Below are 22,027 nucleotides of genomic sequence, written 5' to 3'. Positions count from 1 at the left end.
TCCTTCACCGTCAATTGCAGTAAGCTCCTTGGCCGTCATCGATCAAATGGAACATGCGCTCGCCGCTGTGATCCAGCGCGAAGCCGCCGAGATTTCGGTGCTACCATGGTCTTGAATCATCGAAGAAACCCAGAATGATGACAACCTGCATGCCCTGGTCCACACGGTCGTGAACGGATTCCCAGTAACTGACAAAGACTTGCCTCATGCTTCCCCCTTCTGGCAGTACTGCGACGCGCTCTGCATCTCAGACGGTGCTATCCTTTTTGAGGATAGAGTTGTTTTTCCACCATCGCTCCGCCGTGCTTTTTGGACAACCTCCACGCCGCTCACCAAGGGACCTCGTCTATGGAGCTCCGTGCACGTGCCATCGTCTTGTGGCCCGGAATCACCACGGACATTCACGCGATACGCGCAGCATACGCCGTCACAGCCTCCTCTTCCTGCAGCATCAACGGTGCCTCCCTCGACTCCTTTTGAATCTGTCTACGCTGACTATTTCGATTTTGCAGGAAACCATTACTTGGTTGTCGGTGACTACTTGTCGGGTTGGTCGGAAGTATTCGCATGACTTCCCGGTTCCTCGCATGCAGGTTCTGCGGACCTCATCGGGTGCCTCCGCTCACTATTCGCCACTTTTGGCGTACCGGAAGAACTCTCCAGCGACGGTGGGCCGGAGTTCACTGCCGGTGTTACCCGTGACTTTCTCGTTAGATGGGGCGTCAAGCATCGCATCTCATCCTCATACCAGCCTCAATCAAACGGCAGAGCAGAGGTTGCAGTCAAAACCACCAAGCGGCTTCTAAGAAACAACGTCGGTCCCACCGGAATGCTCGACAACGACCGCTTCCTGCGAGCCCTCCTTCAACTAAGAAACACGCCCGACCCCGACTGCGACATTTCGCCTGCCCAAATCATCTTCGGGAAGCCGCTGCGAGACTCGCTGCTTTTTTGTGAACCGACTGGAAAAGTTTTCCAACCCCAACATCAGGCCTACATGGCGGGAGGCCTGGGAAATGAAAGAGTCGTCGCTTCACACACGCTACGCTCGGTGGCAGGAGTCTCTGAATTGCCACGCTCGCCCTGTGCAACGTGGTAATCATCTGAGTCCATTGGCTGCGAGTCTCGCCAGTCCGTTGGCTGCGAGTCTGACTCGTCTGAGTCCGTTGGCTGCGAGTCTCGCCGCGGCGGGTATGACGATGGGGCGGAAGCGGGCATGGTAATGTCCGTTGAAACCGGGACGAATGCGTGGAGGAATTTGCGATTCCTTGTTGTCACCCTCCCCGAACCGTCAATCTTGACGCAGTATTTGTCGTGATCCAACACCTCTGTGACCGTGCCGGTTCTGTCCCATCGCTTGGGATGATTTCCCGCACCATTTTGCACCAAACATCTGTCTCCGGTATGGAGTCTCCGAGAGGAAGAGCGGAGTGTGGTTACGACCCCTCACTCACCCGACACAAGCACCCGGAATTATGTTGGTCAAAATTGCAGGGAAGGAGAGTGAGAGGGAGGAGGGAGTTGCGGTGTCAATGTCGATGCGGTGGCAATGTCGGTGTGGTGTCAGATATCGTGTATTTCTGGAGCCGCCAAGTCAGGGGACCCCGTGTTCCGTTCACCCAGATTGATTTGCACACTGCCCGTGGATCAGAAAGCAGGAACGTCCTTGCAAACAGAAATAGCTGGAGCCCTCATTGCTGAGAAAGACGAATGGCAGAGACTTGTACAGACATCAGGCGGGCAAACTCAGAGGTTCTCGTTCAAGGCAGGCTACCTTCAGTGAATCTCATCCTCCCATTGGCTTGGCTCTGGCGGCTCGTTGTCTGGTCACATTTATGTAGCCAGAACCAAGAAGTTGCAAGGACATCCCGAGGTTACTTCCACCCACTTGTGGACTCTGTGCATTGGTTCCCGGCTCCCAGAGTCTTCGAGTTCCTTCCAGAAGAATCCGCCATTATAGTCTTCTGGCGACGTCATCTCCACCTTTGCGCTAAGAGCGACCCTTGATGTAAAAAGTGTCATGTTTTAAACTGAGGAAATGCAGCGTAAGAAGGAAAGGAATTTATTTTAACTGATAGATTTATGGATTTAATGATTGTAAGTGTTATAGAAAAGGCCGGTTGGGGGGGGGGGGGGCGGAATCACACTGTGATGATGAAACATGCTAATCTCACAACACATTCCCCCCATTCCCCTGTACAAGGGGCAGGTAACTATGTAAACACACTTGTAAACACACAACTCCCCTCCTCCCTCTCACTCCCCTTCCCTGCAATTTGGACCAACATAAATCCGGGTGTTTGTGTCGGGTAAGTGAGGGGTCGTAACCACGCTCCGCTCTTCCTCTCTGATTTTTCTGTATAATTGATTTGCAGTGCGAGATTTTTTTTTCTGTATAATTTTCTCTGCTTTTCTTGATGTTCTTTGAAGGACATCAAGCCAGAACTGCCTGAAACTCAGGGTTTCCCAATATGTTCATGGATGCTCTGCCTGGGATCTATTTTCACAAACATAACAACACACACACACACACACACACACACACACACACACACACACACACACACACACACACACACACACACACACACGCACACACACACACACACACACACACACACCAGATGCAGTTGTGTAATGCTTACAGCATAATCTCTGAATTGGGGGGGGTCAGAATTCAAAGCCTCGTCTGAGTATGGTACGGGTCCATCAATATATATATATATATATATATATATATATATATATATATATATATATATATATATATATATATATATATATATATATATATATATATATATATATATATATACACAGGGTGTCCCAAAAAATATACAACTTTTCATCTGCAAAGAGGATGGTCATAACATATATATTTTAAAAAAAGATATATGGCCAGATAGAAAGCTGAAAGGTTGAAGTTTATTGTACCAATGTCACAATTGCCACCAAAATTTTATATGTTGGTATAAAATCGTCGTTTTCTTTTCGACCACATGTTCGACGTAGGCTCAACGTTGTCTGCTCACTGCCTGCAAACGCGTTGTCATGTTCTCCATCACTTTGGGAAACGTTTCCTGATGAATGTTCTGGATTTCTTGGTCGATGTTTTCCTTCAGCTGATCAAGAGTCTGAGGCCTAGGGTTTCCATAGATCCTGTCCTTGAGATACCCCCACAAGAAGAAGTCTGGAGGAGTAAGGTCAGGGGAATACGGTGGCCACTCAACGTCTTCGTAGAGGGAGATAAAGCGGCCCTCAAAATGTTGGTTGAGAAAACGCCTTGTTTCCCTGGCTGTATGGGGCGGTGCCCCATCCTGCTGGAACCACTGGGTTCTCATTTGAATCAGGTTGTTTCTCCTACGGGCCTGAGTACGTAGCTCAGGCAGATAGAATTCCTGAATCGTTTCGCGATAGTTCCTCTGGTTTACCGTGCAAGTGCGTCCTTGGTCATCTTCAAAGAAGTATGGACCAATTATCCCAAACCAACCAACCGCCACCCACACGGTGACTTTGAGAACAGATCAAGGCACCAGTTCAGTTGATGCATTACCAGGATTTTCAGTTCCCCAGGACCGAAAGTTTTGCTTGTTTACCTCCCCGGACAAGTGAGCATGGCATTCGTCCGTCATGTGAAGTTTTTTGAGGAAGTCTGCATCTTCCTCCAACCTTCCTGAGAACCAATTTGCAAAGTCGAGTCGTTTGCGTTTCTGTTGATCAGTAAGCACCGTTTCCATTTGAATTTTGCATGAAAAGGCATGAATGTCTTGGCGAAGGATCCTCTGAACGGTGCTCTTATGATTGTTTGTCTCGGCAGAAAGTCGTCGAATCGATTTTTTTGGACTCTGAATGACCGCCTGTCTCACTATTTCCACATTTTCTTCACTACGACCTGTCCTCTTCCAACCACTGTCACTCTTGTGAAGGTCACAGATGGTTTCCACATTGGTAAACTTCGTGATGGTGCACTTTATTGTCCGAAAGTTTGGTGCATGGCTCAAATGGATTACCGAAATGTCTCGAGTAAAGACGTTGCACCTGTATGACACTTCTTCTGGTGCCAAAGTTCAACAATTTTCATCCGTTGTTGTACGGTCAGTCTTGTCATTTTTCTGGCACTTGCTTGGTATCAAAATACACTTCAGGGTCTCTGCAACAAGAAATGAAGCATTAGTGACAAAATTACTGCGTTTTTGGATCAAACGAAGCATTTTAAAAGTTGTATATTTTTTGGGACACCCTATATGTACACACACACGCACACGCACACGCACACGCACATATATATATATATATATATATATATATATATATATATATATATATATATATATATATATATATATATATATATATATATATATATATATATATACATACATGGGAGGGGGTAAAATAGTTATATAAGGCCTTAACCACCGTTTGTGTAATCTGACTTTTGGATGACCTGAATTAAGTGGATATGATTGGTTGAGGTTGTGTGGTGTGACCCAGCTTTGTGGGATGGATTGAATCTTTTTAACCTTCAAAAAGGTCATGTTTTAGATGGGGTAAGACTGTATCATCCAGCAGCGTCCTCCGAGTATGCCCGGGTAAAAGAGGGGCGCTCCAGGCATCGCCAACTTTTCCGCAGTACCTCCTCCCTCACATACCATGCAACTGAGATAATATGTACATTGAATAATGCATCCCGGATTTTTGAATGAAACAAATTTCTCATGTTACTCCAACCAAGTTTAATAACATTTTTTTCTGTACATAACAAGAGGTGGTGTCTTTTTCTGCTTCATTGGCAGTAAAAAAAAAACTACGTTTGCTAAATTGAGTTTGGGTTCAAACTTTTTGTTCGATTCCCTGCAGCTGCAAGTTTTTGTAAAAGTTTTCTTTCAACAATTGAAATGCCATTGTGTTTTTAGATTTATTCTTGGCTTTAGTAACCTAGCTATGACGTCATCTTTGGACAAGCTTTTGTCCTTCATAGGTCTTGGTCTCGAATGACTTGAGAATTATTTATTTGTAAGAAAGATATTACCAAGAATTCGTTTGTGGTTGAAAATAATGTTATGGTGGCATGAAAAACGACGAACAGCTGATCGTGTCTCCGCTTTATGAATTCGCTCATTCAAACCCCACCAGGAAAGGGGTTTTGCCCACAGTGGACAAACGGGAGATTGTGCGGAGAAGTTGCCAGGTGCCTGGCATTTGACTAAACACCATGTAATGAAAACCTTATCCGTGCTCCACATGGACAGCTTCCTTGGGGGTATAAAACGGGTTTCGCACACCAATAAAGTCCATCTTTTCCCACAAGCGTGTGAAATACGTTCCACTTTTGGGTGTGCAGTAGAGCTCGCGGATTCCTAACATGTGGAGAAACGGAACACCTTTCCTGACGTTGCTCGTCCTTTCTTGGTCCTTCACACAACAGCTTGAGGTGAGTGAGACAAGTCAGGTAGGTTACCCAGCAGGCAGACTCCTGATAACTTGGTAATGTGGAGGGTAGCTCATCGAGGTATGAGCATCCACATCTATCCTGGGTTCGAGTGCCGACCCAACTACGCATTGATTGTCACACTGGTGTTTCTCATGGAGAGCAAGGCATCAATGTGTGTGCCATCCCTTGGAACGACATTAAGCCCGACCGACCATCAGTTGGCCAGCACTAGTTGGTGGATGTTAAATATCCCTCGGTATCTTTCGTGAAGAATGGGAGAGTTATTGCCAGCAACCTGAAAAATTACAAATTCCTGCCCAAATCACTTCGGCCGAACGTCAGACCTGGTCAACTGAGCCAAATAAGTTCACACGAGGAGGTGGGAATATTTGGGGCCGTTGAAGGAATTGTAAAATATTGAGGCACAATGACATACTCTTTTTGAAAGGTACCGACAGATATTTCGCGATTACAAGCAAACGCTACTGGACGAGACTGGCAGCATAACGTCCTTCCAATGGATGGCACACTCATCAATGCATCACACTGCCTGTGCAGCACCTCTCCGACAGTTTATAGCTGGGTTGGGATTCGAACCCACACGAGACAGCACGAAATGCAATCACAAAGGTTTTTCACAAACCTAAAAATCACATTATTAAATAATTCAATTCTATCATTTGTATAATGACAATCCAAATGTGAATAATTGTAATTAATTGTTTTTGTTTTGCTTAAAATGCACAAGGTGATGTATTGTTAAATTTATTTCAGATGTTCAATAATATAATTCATCAAACCATCTTAGTGTCTGGAATTACAAGTTCATCCAATGAGATGCAAAGTCCGACTTTAGTCAATGACTCGCTCTGTAATTTTACTGTCATTGAAATCAAATTGCAGGCCTTGTGATGAAAGCGGCGCAATCATGTGAAAATAACACACTCATGGTGCTTGGAACCAATTGTACTCCTTGATTTTGGTAAAATGGTTGTTTGCACATTTTGATGGGATGAAAATGCTGAATGGATGTTTCTTAATATTCCAGCTTTGTAACTTTATTTGTTGGAATATTTATCATTATAAACGATTTATATTTAAAGAGTCTGCATTGACCAGAGTGGTGTCCAGTGAAGCATTTTCATTCCTTGAGGAAGGGTGAGTATGAATTAAAGTTGTTGTTTGTTTGTGTTTTTTTAAACACTTTGCTGCACAGGGATATTTTTTGAATCCATAGAATGAATGATCTTACGATCTAAGTCTGGGGAGATTCAAAAAAGGTCAAACGATCACATCAAAGGTTTTAGAATCATTTTTGAGACATTTTTTGACAACCTCTCGCAGCCTTGGAGGAACAATCACAAAAAATACACAGGGTGTGGAATTGTGCGTGCGTGCGTGCGCACACAAGTTGGATTACCCGATAAAGATCAGGTTATTTCGACTTCAGCAAAACGTCAAGAAAATTGATGTTGAGACCTAGTTGTTAACCAGGGAATGAAATGTTGGGCAATGTAAACACTTGGGCAATAAAACATGTTGGGCAATGAAAACACAGCAATGTTGGGCCAAATGGCGTCATTTCCTTGTTTGAGATCATTTTCTTGGTTTTTATACATACACGTACATACATACAGAGAATAACCTCCTTGTGGGATGGGGAGGGGGGTGTTGTTCTCTGACCTGACTGTGTACCCCAATAGCATATGCAAAATTTGTTGTGGATTGGCGTAGCCTTTATTTTCAGACATACACACGCATCCATATGGAGAATTCCTTGGGATGGGGGCAGGGGTTGTGCCCCTGACCTGCCCCTGGGTACTGCCAGCACATTTTCAAAATTTGGTTGAGATTGGTCCAGCGGGTTTTTTTCCTCTACTAAGATGTACACACAAATATATGGAGAGTTGCCTTTTTGGGGGGGGGGGGGGTGGGGGTTGAACCCATGACATGGCCATGGGTACCCCCAGCACGTGTGCAAAATTTGGTGTGGATTTTACCAGCCGTGATTTTCAGACACACACACACACACACAGATGTATACACACACAGATGTATACATACACACACACACACACACACACACACACACACACAACCTTCCAACCAAAAGTAAACCAGATCTACTCCACAAATTTGAGCAATAAGCAAGAGCAACACCATTCTCAGGCAACGGTTCACCCGCTTCACAGCAGGCTTCCTCATTCGAATCGACCTATATGTAAAACTTTGGAGCATAATGCCTATGTTTTGCCTCGGATCTTGAACATTGCCATTCCTCTTCCATATCGGCACAATTAGCCCTGTCCTCCACTCCCCCAGAGTCGAACTCTCTCTCTCTCTCTCTCTCTCTCTCTCTCTCTCTCTCTCTCTCTCTCTCTCTCTCTCTCTCTCTCTCTCTCTCTCTCTCTCTCTCTCTCTCTCTCTCTCTCTCTCTCTCTCTCTCTCTCTCTCTCTCTCTCTCTCTAGCTCTCTCTCTCTCTAGCTCTGCTCTAGCTCTCTCATAGCTCCAGCTCTAGCTCTCTCTAGCTCTAGCTCTAGCTCGAGCTCTAGCCCTAGCGTTATCTCTCTCTCCCTCTCTCTAGCTCTCTCTCGCTCTCTCTAGCTCTCTCTCTCATAGCTCTCTCTCTCTCATAGCTCTCTCTCTCTCTCTCTCATAGCTCTCGCTCTCTCTCTCTCTCTCATAGCTCTCGCTCTCTCTCTCTCTCTCATAGCTCTCGCTCTCTCTCTCTCTCATAGCTCTCGCTCTCTCTCTCTCTCTCATAGCTCTCGCTTTCTCTCTCTCTCATAGCTCTCGCTCTCTCTCTCTCTCTCTCATAGCTCTCGCTTTCTCTCTCTCTCTCTAGCTCTCGCTTCTCTCTCTCATAGCTCTCTCTCTCTCTCTCTCTCATAGCTCTCGCTCTCTCTCTCTCTCTCTCATAGCTCTCGCTGTTCTCTCTCATAGCTCTCGCTTTCTCTCTCTCATAGTTCTCGCTTTCTCTCTCTCATAGCTCTTTCTCTCTCTCTAGTTTCTCGCTTCTCTCTCTATAGTTTCTCGCTCTCTCTCTCTCATAGCTCTCGCTCTCTCTCTCATAGCTCTCATCTCTCTCTCTCTCTCATAGCTTCGCCTCTCTCATAGCTCTCGCTTTCTCTCTCTCTCTCTCGCTTCTCTCTCTCTCTCTCTAGCTCTCGCTTCTCTCTATAGCTCTCGCTCTCTCTCTCTCTCTCATAGCTCTCGCTCTCTCTCTCTCTCTCTCATAGCTCTCGCTCTCTCTCTCTCTCTCATAGCTCTCGCTCTCTCTCTCTCTCTCTCTCTCTCTCTCGCTCTCGCTCTCTCTCTCTCATAGCTCTCGCTCTCGTCTCTCTCTCTCTCTCATAGCTCTCGCTCTCTCTCTCTCTAGCTCTCGCTCTCTCTCTCTCTCTCTCATAGCTCTCGCTCTCTCTCTCTCTCATAGCTCTCGCTCTCTCTCCCTCTCATCGCTCTCGCTCTCTCTCTCTCTCTCTCATAGCTCTCGCTCTCTCTCTCTCTCTCTCTCATAGCTCTCGCTCTCTCTCTCTCTCTCTCTCATAGCTCTCGCTCTCTCTCTCTCTCTCTCTCATAGCTCTCGCTCTCTCTCTCTCTCTCTCTCTCATAGCTCTCGCTCTCTCTCTCTCTCTCATAGCTCTCTCTCTCTCTCATAGCTCTCTCTCTCTCATAGCTCTCTCTCTCTCATAGCTCTCTCTCTCTCATAGCTCTCTCTCTCTCATAGCTCTCGCTCTCTCTCTCTCATAGCTCTCGCTCTCTCTCTCTCATAGCTCTCTCTCTCTCTCTCTCTCTCTCTCTCTCTCGCTCTCTCTCTCTCTCTCATAGCTCTCTCTCTCTCTCTCTCTCTCTCTCTCATAGCTCTCGCTCTCTCTCTCTCTCTCATAGCTCTCGCTCTCTCTCTCTCTCTCATAGCTCTCGCTCTCTCTCTCTCTCTCATAGCTCTCGCTCTCTCTCTCTCTCTCATAGCTCTCGCTCTCTCTCTCTCTCTCATAGCTCTCGCTCTCTCTCTCTCTCATAGCTCTCGCTCTCTCTCTCTCTCTCATAGCTCTCGCTCTCTCTCTCTCTCTCATAGCTCTCGCTCTCTCTCTCTCTCTCATAGCTCTCGCTCTCTCTCTCTCTCTCTCATAGCTCTCGCTCTCTCTCTCTCTCTCTCATAGCTCTCGCTCTCTCTCTCTCTCTCTCATAGCTCTCGCTCTCTCTCTCTCTCATAGCTCTCTCTCTCTCTCATAGCTCTCTCTCTCTCTCTCTCTCATAGCTCTCCGTCTCTCATAGCTCTCCGTCTCTCATAGCTCTCCGTCTCTCATAGCTCTCCGTCTCTCATAGCTCTCCGTCTCTCCCCGTCTCTCCGTCTCTCCCCGTCTCTCCTTCTCTCCCCCTCTCTCCGTCTCTCCCCGTCTCTCCGTCTCTCCCCGTCTCTCCGTCTCTCTCAATCATACATTTAACAGCCTATTCCTCCAAATGACTGACTTCTCTTGCAGCAACTCGCATCTCTGTACACACCTCATCAATGACTAGCACTCTTCCCTTCTTCATCCTCTTTAATGCTGTCTTCACCTCCTCCAAGGTGATCACTAACCCCATTTTACACTTTCCCCTGTACATAACACAGAAGCTACAGCTTGCCGTTACTTCCTTCCTGGTCAATAACCCCTTGAAATATCCATTCCATACCTTCAATACTGCCCACCCCACTCTGTCACTCGCGTCCCACGACCATCTTCAATCATCGCCTCCCATATCCTTGCTATCCTCATCCCTGTCACGAGCCATTTTATAATCATCTTCCTCCCACCATCCTCTTCCAACTTGTCCACCACCTCTTCCATATCATTCCCCGTCTTATCCACTGCTCTCCTTGTTGCTTTCTTATTTTGCCCAAACAGGTGCAGCAACCCTGCATCTGGTTGTGTGCCCCTCTCTCCTTGATATTATCTGTCCTTTTCCAAACCTCCCTCTTTTCACCAACTTCCATCACTACTCATCAATGCATCATACCTGGTTTATATCTATAGATGATGAAACCTTTGCTGATGTTCTTCCACAAAATACTTCTGCAAATCCCCCCAAAAGCCTCTCGGTACCTCTTCCATTTCTCCTCCAAACTTTTGTTGTCTTCACTAAGTTCCTCATACCTGGCCCTCATCCTCTCCTTCTACTCTACGGCAATGCTGTCCCAACTTCCCCCACCTTATCATCTTCCGACCCCTGCTCTTCACTTCCCTCTATTTTGCATGCATACAACAAAACACCACAGGCTTGTGCTGGGTGGTGACATGCTATACCACAACCGCCTTCCAGTCATTGATCCTCCACAACTGTTGCTTCCTCATGACCAACAAGTTCAACTCTGTTGTATGCTGTCTTCTCCTATAAATAATTCTGTGACTCTCCCTCTTCTGAAAGAACGAACCAGCTATGGCCATCCCATTCCTTGTCACCAGCTCCACCAGCTCTCGGCCCTCTCTATTCCTCATTCCCCAACCAAATTTACCAACACATACCTCTTCACTCAGTTCTGATTCTCCCACATATACATTAAAGTCCCGCACAATTCATAGCATCACCTCCTGCTCAACCATACCCATCATCCTCTCCAGTGCATCCTTGAACGATACATACATAAATACATACGCACACGCAATTTCAATTGTACCTTCACTCTTTTGAGGAGTCCATTTTCATGAATGCTACTGCTTTTGCTTATGATACTTGTTGCAGCTTCTCATTTAACCAATGTCTGGCAGGATACATCAGAGGTAGCACACTCACCTTTGAGCTGTCTAACCTCAGCTCATTTCCAAAGCTCACTATGGTATATAAACTGTAATCTTCATGCTGCCTTGCGGGCAGAACCGTGGAGAAGTGATTGTGTCATACATCAAATGGATGTGAATATGGAGTGGATCTGTTCACTGGCCTCAGATGATAGATGTTAAAGATCCCACACTGTCTTTACATGAGAGTAGGCAAGTTGTTCTCAGCACCCTTTACAAAACTTTAAGTTTTCTCCACCCATGTGACAGGCCACTGCACGGCCGCCCCTTAGTTAATTATGACGCAACCAGTGGACTAATTTTGTAATTGAATCCTCGCTCTTGTTGTTTTTTTTTTTATTGCTTTGGTTCTGATACAAATGATCATTTTTACCATTTTGACAGGCATTTGTCTTCCCACCCTGATCCCCATACAGCCACAGGAATCCTTGGATGTTTCTGAGCATGTATCTCCTTGTGGTTGCTGTGGCCACAGTCATGCTCTGATTCCAGGCCCGAGGGGTTGGCCAGGCTCTGTGGGAACCCCAGGAATACCAGGTAAGAGTCTTTGAACCACAGTTATCACACCAGGGATTGAGCCTTGATCAACTTTGTCTTTCTGTGAGGAATCGTATTCTAAAAACTTTTTTTTTTTTAAAGATCTCTGGTGAAAAGTGAGTAAGTGTCAATGCATCGTGGAGCAAATAATTTAATCTTTCAAAGGAGACATTACACCGGCGGTTCCATCTGCAATGTGGACGTTTCATTTCTCCCATGACATTATTATGCGCCACATGTTAGAAGAGTATTTCCGGTTCAGGGATTTGCTGCTTGTGGATATCCTGTTCAGGAGTTGCTCCTTCCAGCTCATCGAAGCGAAGTTCCCGGACCTGATGCGTTGTGTTTTACTGGTTTATTTTAATTCTTGTCATTGCTGGTCGTAAGTTTTTGTCCAAGTTTCTGTCCCAAACCATATGTTGTTGTGTTGAATCATCAAGTTTGTGTCCATGGTAAATTCTGGCCAATTGATGATCTTCTTTTCCCCTCTCCATAACACGGAAGTGCTTCTGCCTCCGTTGTTTGTTTGTTTTTTTTTCATCCCACATGCCTCGTTTTCGCTCCTTTTATCTCAGGTATTGTTACTTCTGATCCCTCAGCTCAATCCTTTCCCCTCCTTGCTCCAAAAAATACAAACAACACCAACAACAAAAAAACAGCATCAGGAAAAAAATAAATAAAAACCAAGCTATCTCCCATGTTCAGTTTATCCTTAATTCCAAATCCCTTCTTCTTTTCAATATCCCAAAACGGAATATTCACTGAATAAAACTTTTCACTCTTTGTAGATTTAAAAACACTTCAATCATGTATTTTAAAATTCCTGACTCTATTTATTGCTCCATCAGGAACAAGCAATTCGTCTTTCTTCTTCAACAAAATATCTACCATTACTTTTTCACAAGGCTTATTTCTCAAAACCTCTTCACTCATGAACACTTAGTTCATCCAGCCTCCTCTTTCACCAACAGCCAAATTTTCCTGCCTGTCTTCAGCCATAAATATTCTTACCACCCCATCCAGGAAGTCTGTCGCAGGTTATCCAGTTTGAGAATCCTAAGACGTCCACTTTGCAGAGGTCATGTGCACATGACAATAATTTCCCCTTCGCAGCCATTCATGGTGTCAACCCCCTCCATGTCAGTATTATCCCCCCAACAATCTGCTTTCCCCTCATCCCATCTCAGCTTCCTCCTCGTTCTGACCCCTCTCAGATCCTCCCCCCTTCCCCCAACTCCTCACTCTCGTGGTTTCTCCGGCTCTTCTCCACCTCCCAATTTCCTCCCTGCCCCTCTACTTCCTGGCTTCACCCACTCCCCGCAATCCTGTGGTGAGGCAGTTGCCTTGAAACAACTTACATGCTCCTCCTGGAAGGCAAATCTCACCGAAGACAACCTCAGATCGTAGGGTCTTTGAGTTCAAGCCACTGTTTTCGAACCATTGAATTAACATCAGGTGGGTCAGCAAAACGAGTACCAGATTCCTGCTAACAAGGGGCACTGCATCAGCTGCACAGCCACACTTGCAGAAAATGATGCAGCCAAGCAGCCGCAGGCTGCATACCAATAAATAAAAATTAAAAACTCAAGTTAAATGATCATCGCAATTTCTGGGATCAACATTCTTTTTGAAAACAAATGGTAGTTGCATACCTTTGTGCAAATATACGTGTCGGAAAACATTTCTTACCATAAATACTAATATCCACTTTTGACGTTTTGACAACAATGACGTTTTGTTTAACGAGTTAAATTTTGAATGTATGCGAGTGACAATCTCCAAAGTATTTCACTGTGTATATCCTTATATTATTGGTATGAGTGCAATAAACCATCCAAGTCAGTAAAATATGTAGCTGTTACACCTATACATATTTCACATTACAACCCATTTCATTTCACACCTTTTAAATAATTTGATGGGCCATTATAATTGTAATTCCTGATACATGAGAGTACTGAACATTTTGTTACGGCCTGGGGTTCCTGGCTCTCACCACAAGGGGAAGCACTCGAGTTTCTCCAGAACACCCGGTCCCGAGGTCGCCGATCACAGATAACTCCATGGTCCAACGGGCTGTCATTCTTACACTGCCAAAGCCGATTGACTTGAACTACCGGCCGAGCAGGGTTACGTTTCGATGTTTCCGCGATACCTTTCTGTTGGCACGGCAACCTAGCTAGAGGTCACGCCCTCGGCGCCACACCTGGTGATTTTCTGCCAAGTAGAACAGATCGTTGCAGCACCAGCTAACAGAGCAAGTCAGGAAGGGTACAACTTCCCATCTAATTGTTCTTGTACACTGTGTCAGACCAATAAAGGGAAGGACAACCGAGCCAGATTGCAAATAACAACAAACAATTATTTATTTGCACACACTCAAGCAAGCAATCATTTAAAAGTGAGTATTTACAGGTAAGAAAGCAAAAAGCACAGAAAAGCAGATTTAACTATAATACATATTCTTTCTTATAAAATCTTATTAACACAAGACATAGCCATCATTCAATCAGGGTAGAAGAATAAAACAAGAAGAACTTAAGAAGCAAAGAAAAGTAGGTCCATTGTTTTCTCTCTCACCTCACACAGCCCAATGGGGCTGTGCCAAAGTCCAAATATACTAGAGAATGGGAGAAGGGGGGGGGATGGGGAAGATGGCAGTGGTGATGCGGCGTGATGGGGGCACACAGCTGCGTCCCTGAGGTGTCCAGACCCAGCAGAAAAAATCTTCTCCGGTGTGCAAGATATGCGACTCGCCCTCCTCTGCCTTAGATGCTTCCTCAGGATGTCACTTTTTCTCCCATCTCTGAGCCTTTGCTCCTCACAGGACAAGCTTTCAGCTCCTTTCTCCCTGCAAGACATCGCTTTCTCTCGTCTTGTCTCTCACACTCCCATCTTATTCCTCTTCATATCACTTTCTCCGTCTCAGCTCGTGTGAGCCTCTTCTTCATTGGTGCACATCCTATGGTGGCAGGTCCATGACAGCTTGTGGAAAATGCCACATCATTCTATGGGAACTTTCAACGCAGCCCCCACCCCCACCCCCTCCATGAATGTGTGAAATAAGATGATGCGTAGACAGCGATGCAATGGAGAAGGATGCAGACTGACCAAATGTGCCCAATTAAACAATGCGCGAATGGAGTGAAATGCAGAGAGGGATGCAGCCAGACAGAGGGATGAAGGGATGGCTACAGGGTTGAAGGTAAGCCCGATGGGGGTGAAGGAGGGATTGTTGAAAGGAGGGTGGGCAAATGAAGTGTTGGGATAAAGGATGGGGAATTGAAAGGAGCAGAGGGGAGAATGGATCGATGGGGTGAAGGAGGGATTGTTGAAAGGAGCAAAGTAAAGGTAGGACAAAACGGATCGATGGGGTAAAGGAGGGATTGGTGAAAGGAGCAAAGTAAGGGTAGGACAAAACGGATCGATGGGGTAAAGGAGGGATTGGTGAAAGGAGCAAAGTAAGGGTAGGACAAAACGGATCGATGGGGTAAAGGAGGGATTGGTGAAAGGAGGAGGGGGGTGGGGGTGGGAGGGAAGACATCACACCGGGAAAACATGAACTAACCAGCGCATGCCACCCGAATAACCCTTAGACAAGTGGCCAAGGACTATCTCTACATAGATTAATGAAATAACAAATCCTCAGCTCTCCTCTGTGTCCATGTATGCTCTCCCCCCTGGGGTAAGTTTCCAAAACCATAACAATATCGTAGAACCCAGGAGCAGCTATGATAATTTGAGAAACTAATTATTTTCAACATCCTAAAATACAAGAATCCTGGGAAGCAAACACTGAGTGAGTTCAACAAGAAAGGTTTTATGAATTATTCCTCCTCCCTCCTCCACCCTCCCCCTCACACCCTCCTTAGGTAACCATGGTAATAATGGAAACAATGGACTTCAAGGTAATGAAGGCGAAAATGGCAGGAAAGGTGACAAAGGCATTCCAGGTACTCGAGGAGAGCGTGGACTCCCTGGGCTCAAAGGAGAGAAAGGACAAGCGGGAATTCCATCTGAACTCAAGGTCGGACAAAACATCTTTCTTCAACACTTGACTGTACCTTTATGAAACAAAAAAAAAATACTTAAAATTCCATTTTATGGCTCACTGGTCAATGTTAGGTTATCATGTACAAGCGCAGTGGAATAATTCCACAGTTGTGGAAAGGAGTGTGGGGAATGGTGGCGGACCGGTTGGGCGTGTGACAAGGACAAATTGATTAGATTTTGGTGAAGATCGGGATCCGGATCTGGCTACTAGAATTTTTTTCAGTGATTCTTTACCGTTAAGAGATTGGGCTAAAAATGATATATAACACGATATATCAAAAGATTCTGAAGCATCACTCGTAATACCCTCTCCCACCTCCACCGGGAACGGTGCTACACAGTACACATTTACGAGATAATTTGCAGCACCTCACCATCGGTTGATATTCCATAAGTAACAACTGCATACATCGATGTCAGACAGAGGGATGCCAAATTGCATATTTTAGTGTGGTGATTGATTGGCAGGGGCACAGTGCTCACAGGGACCCCTGTATTGGGCCACTATTACATTTTGCTTGAGCACCCTAAATGACTAATGCTGCCACTGGTCTCAGCTCTTTCCTTTTTTGGGCAGGTCATATATCCAAGCTCCCTTCTAAAGCCAGCCACCACCCAGGAATTCTCCACAGGACTTGGTCTTTCCTTTGCCAGCCTCAATTTATAATGGTGTACAATGCCTGCATCTGAATTGTCATGGAATTTAACTTACCGACATTAATTGGTGCTGCTACCTTATATCTTGCCCCTGTTGAAATTGAGGAATTTATGACCTTACATGACATTGGCATCTCACGACAGGAATCTTCGTCCCAGGGTCTTCTACTTGTTTATCGTAGACAGGTTTGAAGCCTTGAAGTTGTTTTTTTCGCCAGCAATATTTTGATGGTTGTTCCTTCCACCTTTTTACTGCTCTGCCCAATCCATAACCCTCCAGGTTGCACGCATCCTACCAGAAAAAAATATTTCCTTGTTGCCTTCCCATAATACCTACTTAACAGTCACCCTCATTCATCCCACTCTTCTCTTAGCTGTGGAACCATATTCCTGAGTGTTATCTCAAGATCTTCCCTCAACGATTTTAAGTTTGCTAACCATTGCCAACTTCTGTCTCTCCCATTTCTACATTTCAGCTTTCTGAAACCCACTAAGACCCTGTCCGCACTCTTCACCAAAGCATTCTTCCTCTTGTGCTTAAATGTATCCATATGTCGTTGTCCTATTGTTTTCCTTTTGCCCCATGTTGTGTTTGTTGAACCTTTGCCCCTGTTATTCTGCTCTTCGTGGGGCAGATAACAGCAATTTTTGAGAGGAATCGTGCAAATGATGATACAAGCATAAAATTTGGCGCATTTGTTCTCCAGGGGATTCTAATCAAATCTGCCTGATTGGCCATTTGAAAATCCCAATTTTGAAAAATTTGAAAAAAAAAAAAAACTTCAAAAAAGTCAAGATCACGAATCAATGTTGGATTCTGGCTGAGATTGGTGAATATTTCGGAAACATCATCAAAGACGTTCCAAGTCTGCCATGCAGTTTTCTTCCCTTTACTGCGGAAGGCAGACACGACGTCACATCCAGTGAACGCATGGAAGTATGGGATCCCTCTAGCTTTCTCAGGCCCTATTGCAGAAACTACCTCATGGACTGGAATCCATCGTGCCTTGGCTCCTTGGCCAAAGGCAATCCACATGTTCTCAAGACCTAGTTCCTGTAAGGATGGCAGTACAGATATTGCGATGACTAGTACGTCCGTGTCATCAGCCTTAATGATAATGGACTTGCTGCCATCCGTCGTTGCATCCCTGGCGTGTACAAATATTCGAGTGTCAGCTTCTTCATGACAACATGGAGACACAGCATCCAGTGACTTCCTTGTGTTGCTAATGGCATCTTCTCCTTTTGTGACAATGACTGTGCTTGTCGTCTGTGCTTCACACATCTTTTCCGCAAGGAAGTGAAACAGCTCAGTCTTGTTGCTGTCATCTCGAAGAAAGCTTCTCCAGTTACTTGGGGTCTTACTGGTTCCTGTCACTCTTCTTCTGATTCCTTGCCCCCTTTTCGACCTTGCCTCGGACTTCAGACTTGACTTCTTGTACACATCAAACACTACGTCCATCCTCTCGTACCTGGCACCATTGGATTCCACCTTTGGGATGATGTCTTCTTCAGCATAGTCATCAAATATCTTTGAAGTGCATGGAGGTAGGGCATTGATAAGTGCTGAGCCATCGATGATGACTGCATCTCCCCTTGGTTCTCTGTCTGGGATGTTCACTTGTGCTTCAATAATTTCAGCCAGCTGTGACTTCAAATTTTTTTGAAAAAAAAAATTTTGTTTTTCAAAATTTGGATTTTCAAATGGCCAATCAGGTCGATTTGATCAGAAAGCCCTGCAGAACAGAATTTCCAAATTTGATGCTTGTATCATAATTTGCACGATTTTTCTACTATCTACTACACTATCTTCCATGAGCCTCGATACACAAATTTAAAAATAAATGTCCTGAGAAGTTTTAGCCAGTTAGATGATTACCCCTCATGAAATTTACAACTCATTTCTCATGTAATTATTCAGCGATTTATTACTGAGGGTGTAGGTAGTTAATCCCCCATACCCCCCCCCCTCTTTCTCCGCACCTTTCAGCTGTCTCTGACATCTCCATTCCGGGATTTTGCTTGGGGGGGGCCAATGACAATCATGCATAGTGTGGGAAAACATCTTCCTTTGAATTACCATTGCTTTTATCTTCTCTCACAGGTTGCGTTCATGGCTTCCATGGCAACGCACTTCACCAACCAAAACAGTGGAATCATCTTCAGCAGTGTGGAAGCCAACCTTGGAAACTACTTCGACATAATCACTGGAAGGTTCACTGCACCTGTAACTGGTAATTTGGACATTGTTATAATGTTGATTGCTCTCATGGCCAACTATTTGTGTAATTGGGGCACCATCCTTTAGGTTTGTTTTTTTTTTAAGAGATATTTAGGATATTTTAGAGGTCATCATTGTACTATGTACAAACGGATGGTTGGGGGGCAGAGGGAGATAAATTGAGAAAATTAAAGTTAAGAAAAGGGAATAGATCTTCAAACGGAATTATCAGAGACCACCACTGAAAATGAGCATTGCACAATCGTCACTTTCCATGGTATTACCATGGACCACCACTTAAAATGTTTGGAGTATTTACAGTATGCGTAAAGGGGAGGGGGGAGATATGTGTCATGGGAAGGGGAGGAATACTTTGTTAAATTCCACCAAATGTACATACACAACAAATAAAGAGCCCCTTAGCCTTTGTCAGGAACTGTATACTAATTATTTCTGACCTTTTATGTGAGACATCTTCTTGCTCTTTAAGACTGTAGTTTGCACAGTCTTCACTGTTTGCAATGTACATTCCCACAGGTGCATATTTCTTTACCTTCTCCATGCTCAAGCATGAAGATGCAGAGGAAACTTTTGTGTACCTGATGCTTAATGGAGAGACAGTTATCACCATGTTCAGGTCAGCTCCTTAAGATGTCGTAACCTGCGTTAGGTGACTCATTCCAGATATTGTTGTCCTTCAATGAAAATGTTTTGGATCTCATTTGTCCCCAAAGACCACATTCCCTGTATGAGCTAAGTATCGGGTCGACCACCTTTCCAAGTCTGTGATGTCTCACTGACCCGAAAGGTCAATAAATTATCATTTGGATCCAATTTCAAGCAGTTTAATGTCCACGTGACCTTTTGTGTCCTTGTGTCTGACATAGTTATGGGCTGAAAGGAAAACATGACACTGCTGCAAACAGCGCAGTCCTGAAGCTCAAGGATGGTGATGAGGTGTGGTTGAGATTGGGCAATGGAGCGATCCACGGAGACCATCAGCGTTTCTCCACATTCTGTGGATTCCTTCTATTCGAGAGCTTGTGATCCATCGATGATTCCTTGCATCCTGATTGGTTTGGCATCGTTACACCGATGACAAACGACACATTGTGCGTTTCCTATCTGCATTCTGTGTTCAGCTGTGGTGGTCTATCCTGAGGCAGCTGTGGTGGGCGTTTTCTCAAGAGGCTTAACCACAGGGACGTTTCCCACAGAGTACAAGCTACTTTACGAATGAGAGAAGCCGAGTTGTGTCTTTTTCGACCTCTGCTATAGAGCATTGGACTTCCTGAAACCTGATTTTACCACTTTTATGTCAACCCCCCCCCTCTCCCCAGTCACCCCCCAGATTTGTCAATAAAATATGCCAAATTGTATGTTTTTCTCGAGACGAAGTTGTTTTTATTGCAACTTTAGGTCTTATGAGGGTGTATTATCAATCGCATCCACATCTTGTTCCTCATTAAGTGATAGACTAAAACGGTGCTCGGTAGAACGCATACCTCTGCCAGGCTGAAAAGTTTATGTTTTGTATCTCACTGATAGGCCGGATCTGAATCTGTACCAGAACCAGAATCAAATCGGCTTGTTCTTGATACGTAGCCAAATCATCCACCAAGTTTCGTGTGAATCCATCCACAACCTTTTGAGATATTGTGCTGTACATTTTGGCCCTATCAATGGTGCAGGATCCATGAAAAAACAATTCTCGAATCCAGATCCGGATTCGGATCTTCACCAAAATTGAACCAATTCTTCCTTGTCACACACTCGACATGTCCACCAGGTTTCGTCCGAATCCGTCCCCAACTTGGAAGATATCCTGCTCACAGACTGACAGATAGACAAATGGGTGAATACATAACCTCCGACCATCTTTGGCGGCAGAGGTAACGAGATCATTTCCTACCTGCAGTTCAGGCAAGAATTTCTTAATCTGACCATGGTGCTGGCAATGACGAACCTACTCTTCATGAAAAACACCATCAAGCATGAAGATGTAGAGGAAACGTTTGTGTATCTGATGATATATATATATATATATATATATATATATATATATATATATATATATATATATATATATATATATATTCGGTAGACTTCTTATGTCGGGATGGCCCAGACACTCCATTGACTCAATACAACATATTATGTCCTCAAAAATAAATCCACCAGGATAGAAGTTGTAATCCTATAAGTTACCTTCCAGTTGTCTGCAGATAATTCCCCATCCAATAGCACTCATGAAACTTTGGAACATCATCGGTGAACGAGAAAATGAGAGACCCAAAAGTGCCCGTTTATCATACTTCGATCTTATCACTATTCTTTTCTGAAGAACAAATTCAAAATTGGTTTGAGCTACGAACTTTGTTTGAACACGAATTTACTGCATTTTGTAGTGGGAAGGTGCTAACTGATCAACATTTCAAGAGCTTGAAGGATTCAACGAAAAGTACGCAAAACTGCATTCCTTTGCAAAGGAATAGGAAGGGATCAGAAGGGCGGTCGGGACAACGATTGTTCTGTAAGATGGCAACCCTTCAGCATGTTGTGTTATCCCCTCTCCGTTCATCTATCTTGTCTATTCTCACCAAACCTCTCACTCGTCCATATTCTCCCCTCTGAATATGTCTTCATTTTACCATTACCTTTGACCTTTGCATAAAAAAAGTCAATACTTTTCTTTGATGTTTGAAGGAATTCTCATAATTTATTTGGAATTGATGTAAAATGTTGCAGTCAGATAAAACAAAAAGATTAAGTTCCTTCATTGCTGTTTCAACTTCCACTTGTTTCAGTGTAAAGCAGAAACGTTCCTGTGATGTCATCGGCAACATCCCTGGAGGCTGGTGGTAAATATTGTCTGCTTTCTGCACTGCCATGAGCCTCGACATCTGTAGAAAAATGTGATCGCAAAATTTAGGATCGCACGACATTGTGTATTTTATGATTTTTAGCTCACCTGGACTTTAGTCAGGTGAGCTGATGCAATCGAGCAGTGTCCGTAGGTGAGTGAGTCAGTCAGTCCATCCGTAACTGTTTCAGTCACTATCGCTTGAATCAAACACGTGATTTTGATGAAATTTGGCCACAAACTTCATGTGTGATACCTAACGAAGGTGTATTGACCACATCGAAATCTGTGCTCATGAAGGGGGTATACATGGGTTTTTTTGACCCCGCCTCCCCAAAATAGGCATTTGCTCTCTTCTCAGATACTACACACATGATTTTGATGAAACTTGACCACAACCTTCATCACCATTTATGTACCAATGTTTGTTCATTGCATTTTAAAAAATCAGGGTCTAAGGGGGTCTGTGGTGGGGGGGGGGGGT

The 22,027-nt window shown here is 44.6% G+C and overlaps 1 protein-coding gene across 1 annotated transcript; it reads left to right on the top strand.

Annotated features, from left to right (window-relative positions):
• Positions 1 to 5,247: 5,247 nt before the first annotated feature.
• Positions 5,248 to 20,059, top strand: C1QTNF3 (C1q and TNF related 3). The gene is made up of 6 exons (XM_085846348.1): positions 5,248 to 5,434; positions 11,629 to 11,749; positions 15,622 to 15,776; positions 18,564 to 18,693; positions 19,218 to 19,317; positions 19,568 to 20,059. The coding sequence occupies exons 1-6, from the start codon at positions 5,366 to 5,368 to the stop codon at positions 19,725 to 19,727; spliced, it is 735 nt and encodes a 244-aa protein (XP_085702474.1). The 5' UTR covers positions 5,248 to 5,365; the 3' UTR covers positions 19,728 to 20,059.
• Positions 20,060 to 22,027: the final 1,968 nt, after the last annotated feature.

Source organism: Eptatretus burgeri, chromosome 11 (assembly GCF_056783735.1).
Source record: "Eptatretus burgeri isolate ZD-2024b chromosome 11, Ebu_testis_v1, whole genome shotgun sequence".
In the NCBI taxonomy this organism is placed as follows: domain Eukaryota; kingdom Metazoa; phylum Chordata; class Myxini; order Myxiniformes; family Myxinidae; genus Eptatretus; species Eptatretus burgeri.
Note: the sequence above shows the minus strand (reverse complement) of the source record. Positions and strands in the feature narration are given on the sequence as shown.

Coding starts and splice junctions, on each gene's coding strand:
- C1QTNF3 (XM_085846348.1), top strand. CDS start 5,366: ATGTGGAGAAACGGAACACCTTTCCTGACGTTGCTCGTCCTTTCTTGG. Junction 11,750..15,621: donor GGGAACCCCAGGAATACCAG/GTAAGAGTCTTT, acceptor CACCCTCCTTAG/GTAACCATGGTAATAATGGA. Junction 18,694..19,217: donor GTTCACTGCACCTGTAACTG/GTAATTTGGACA, acceptor ACATTCCCACAG/GTGCATATTTCTTTACCTTC.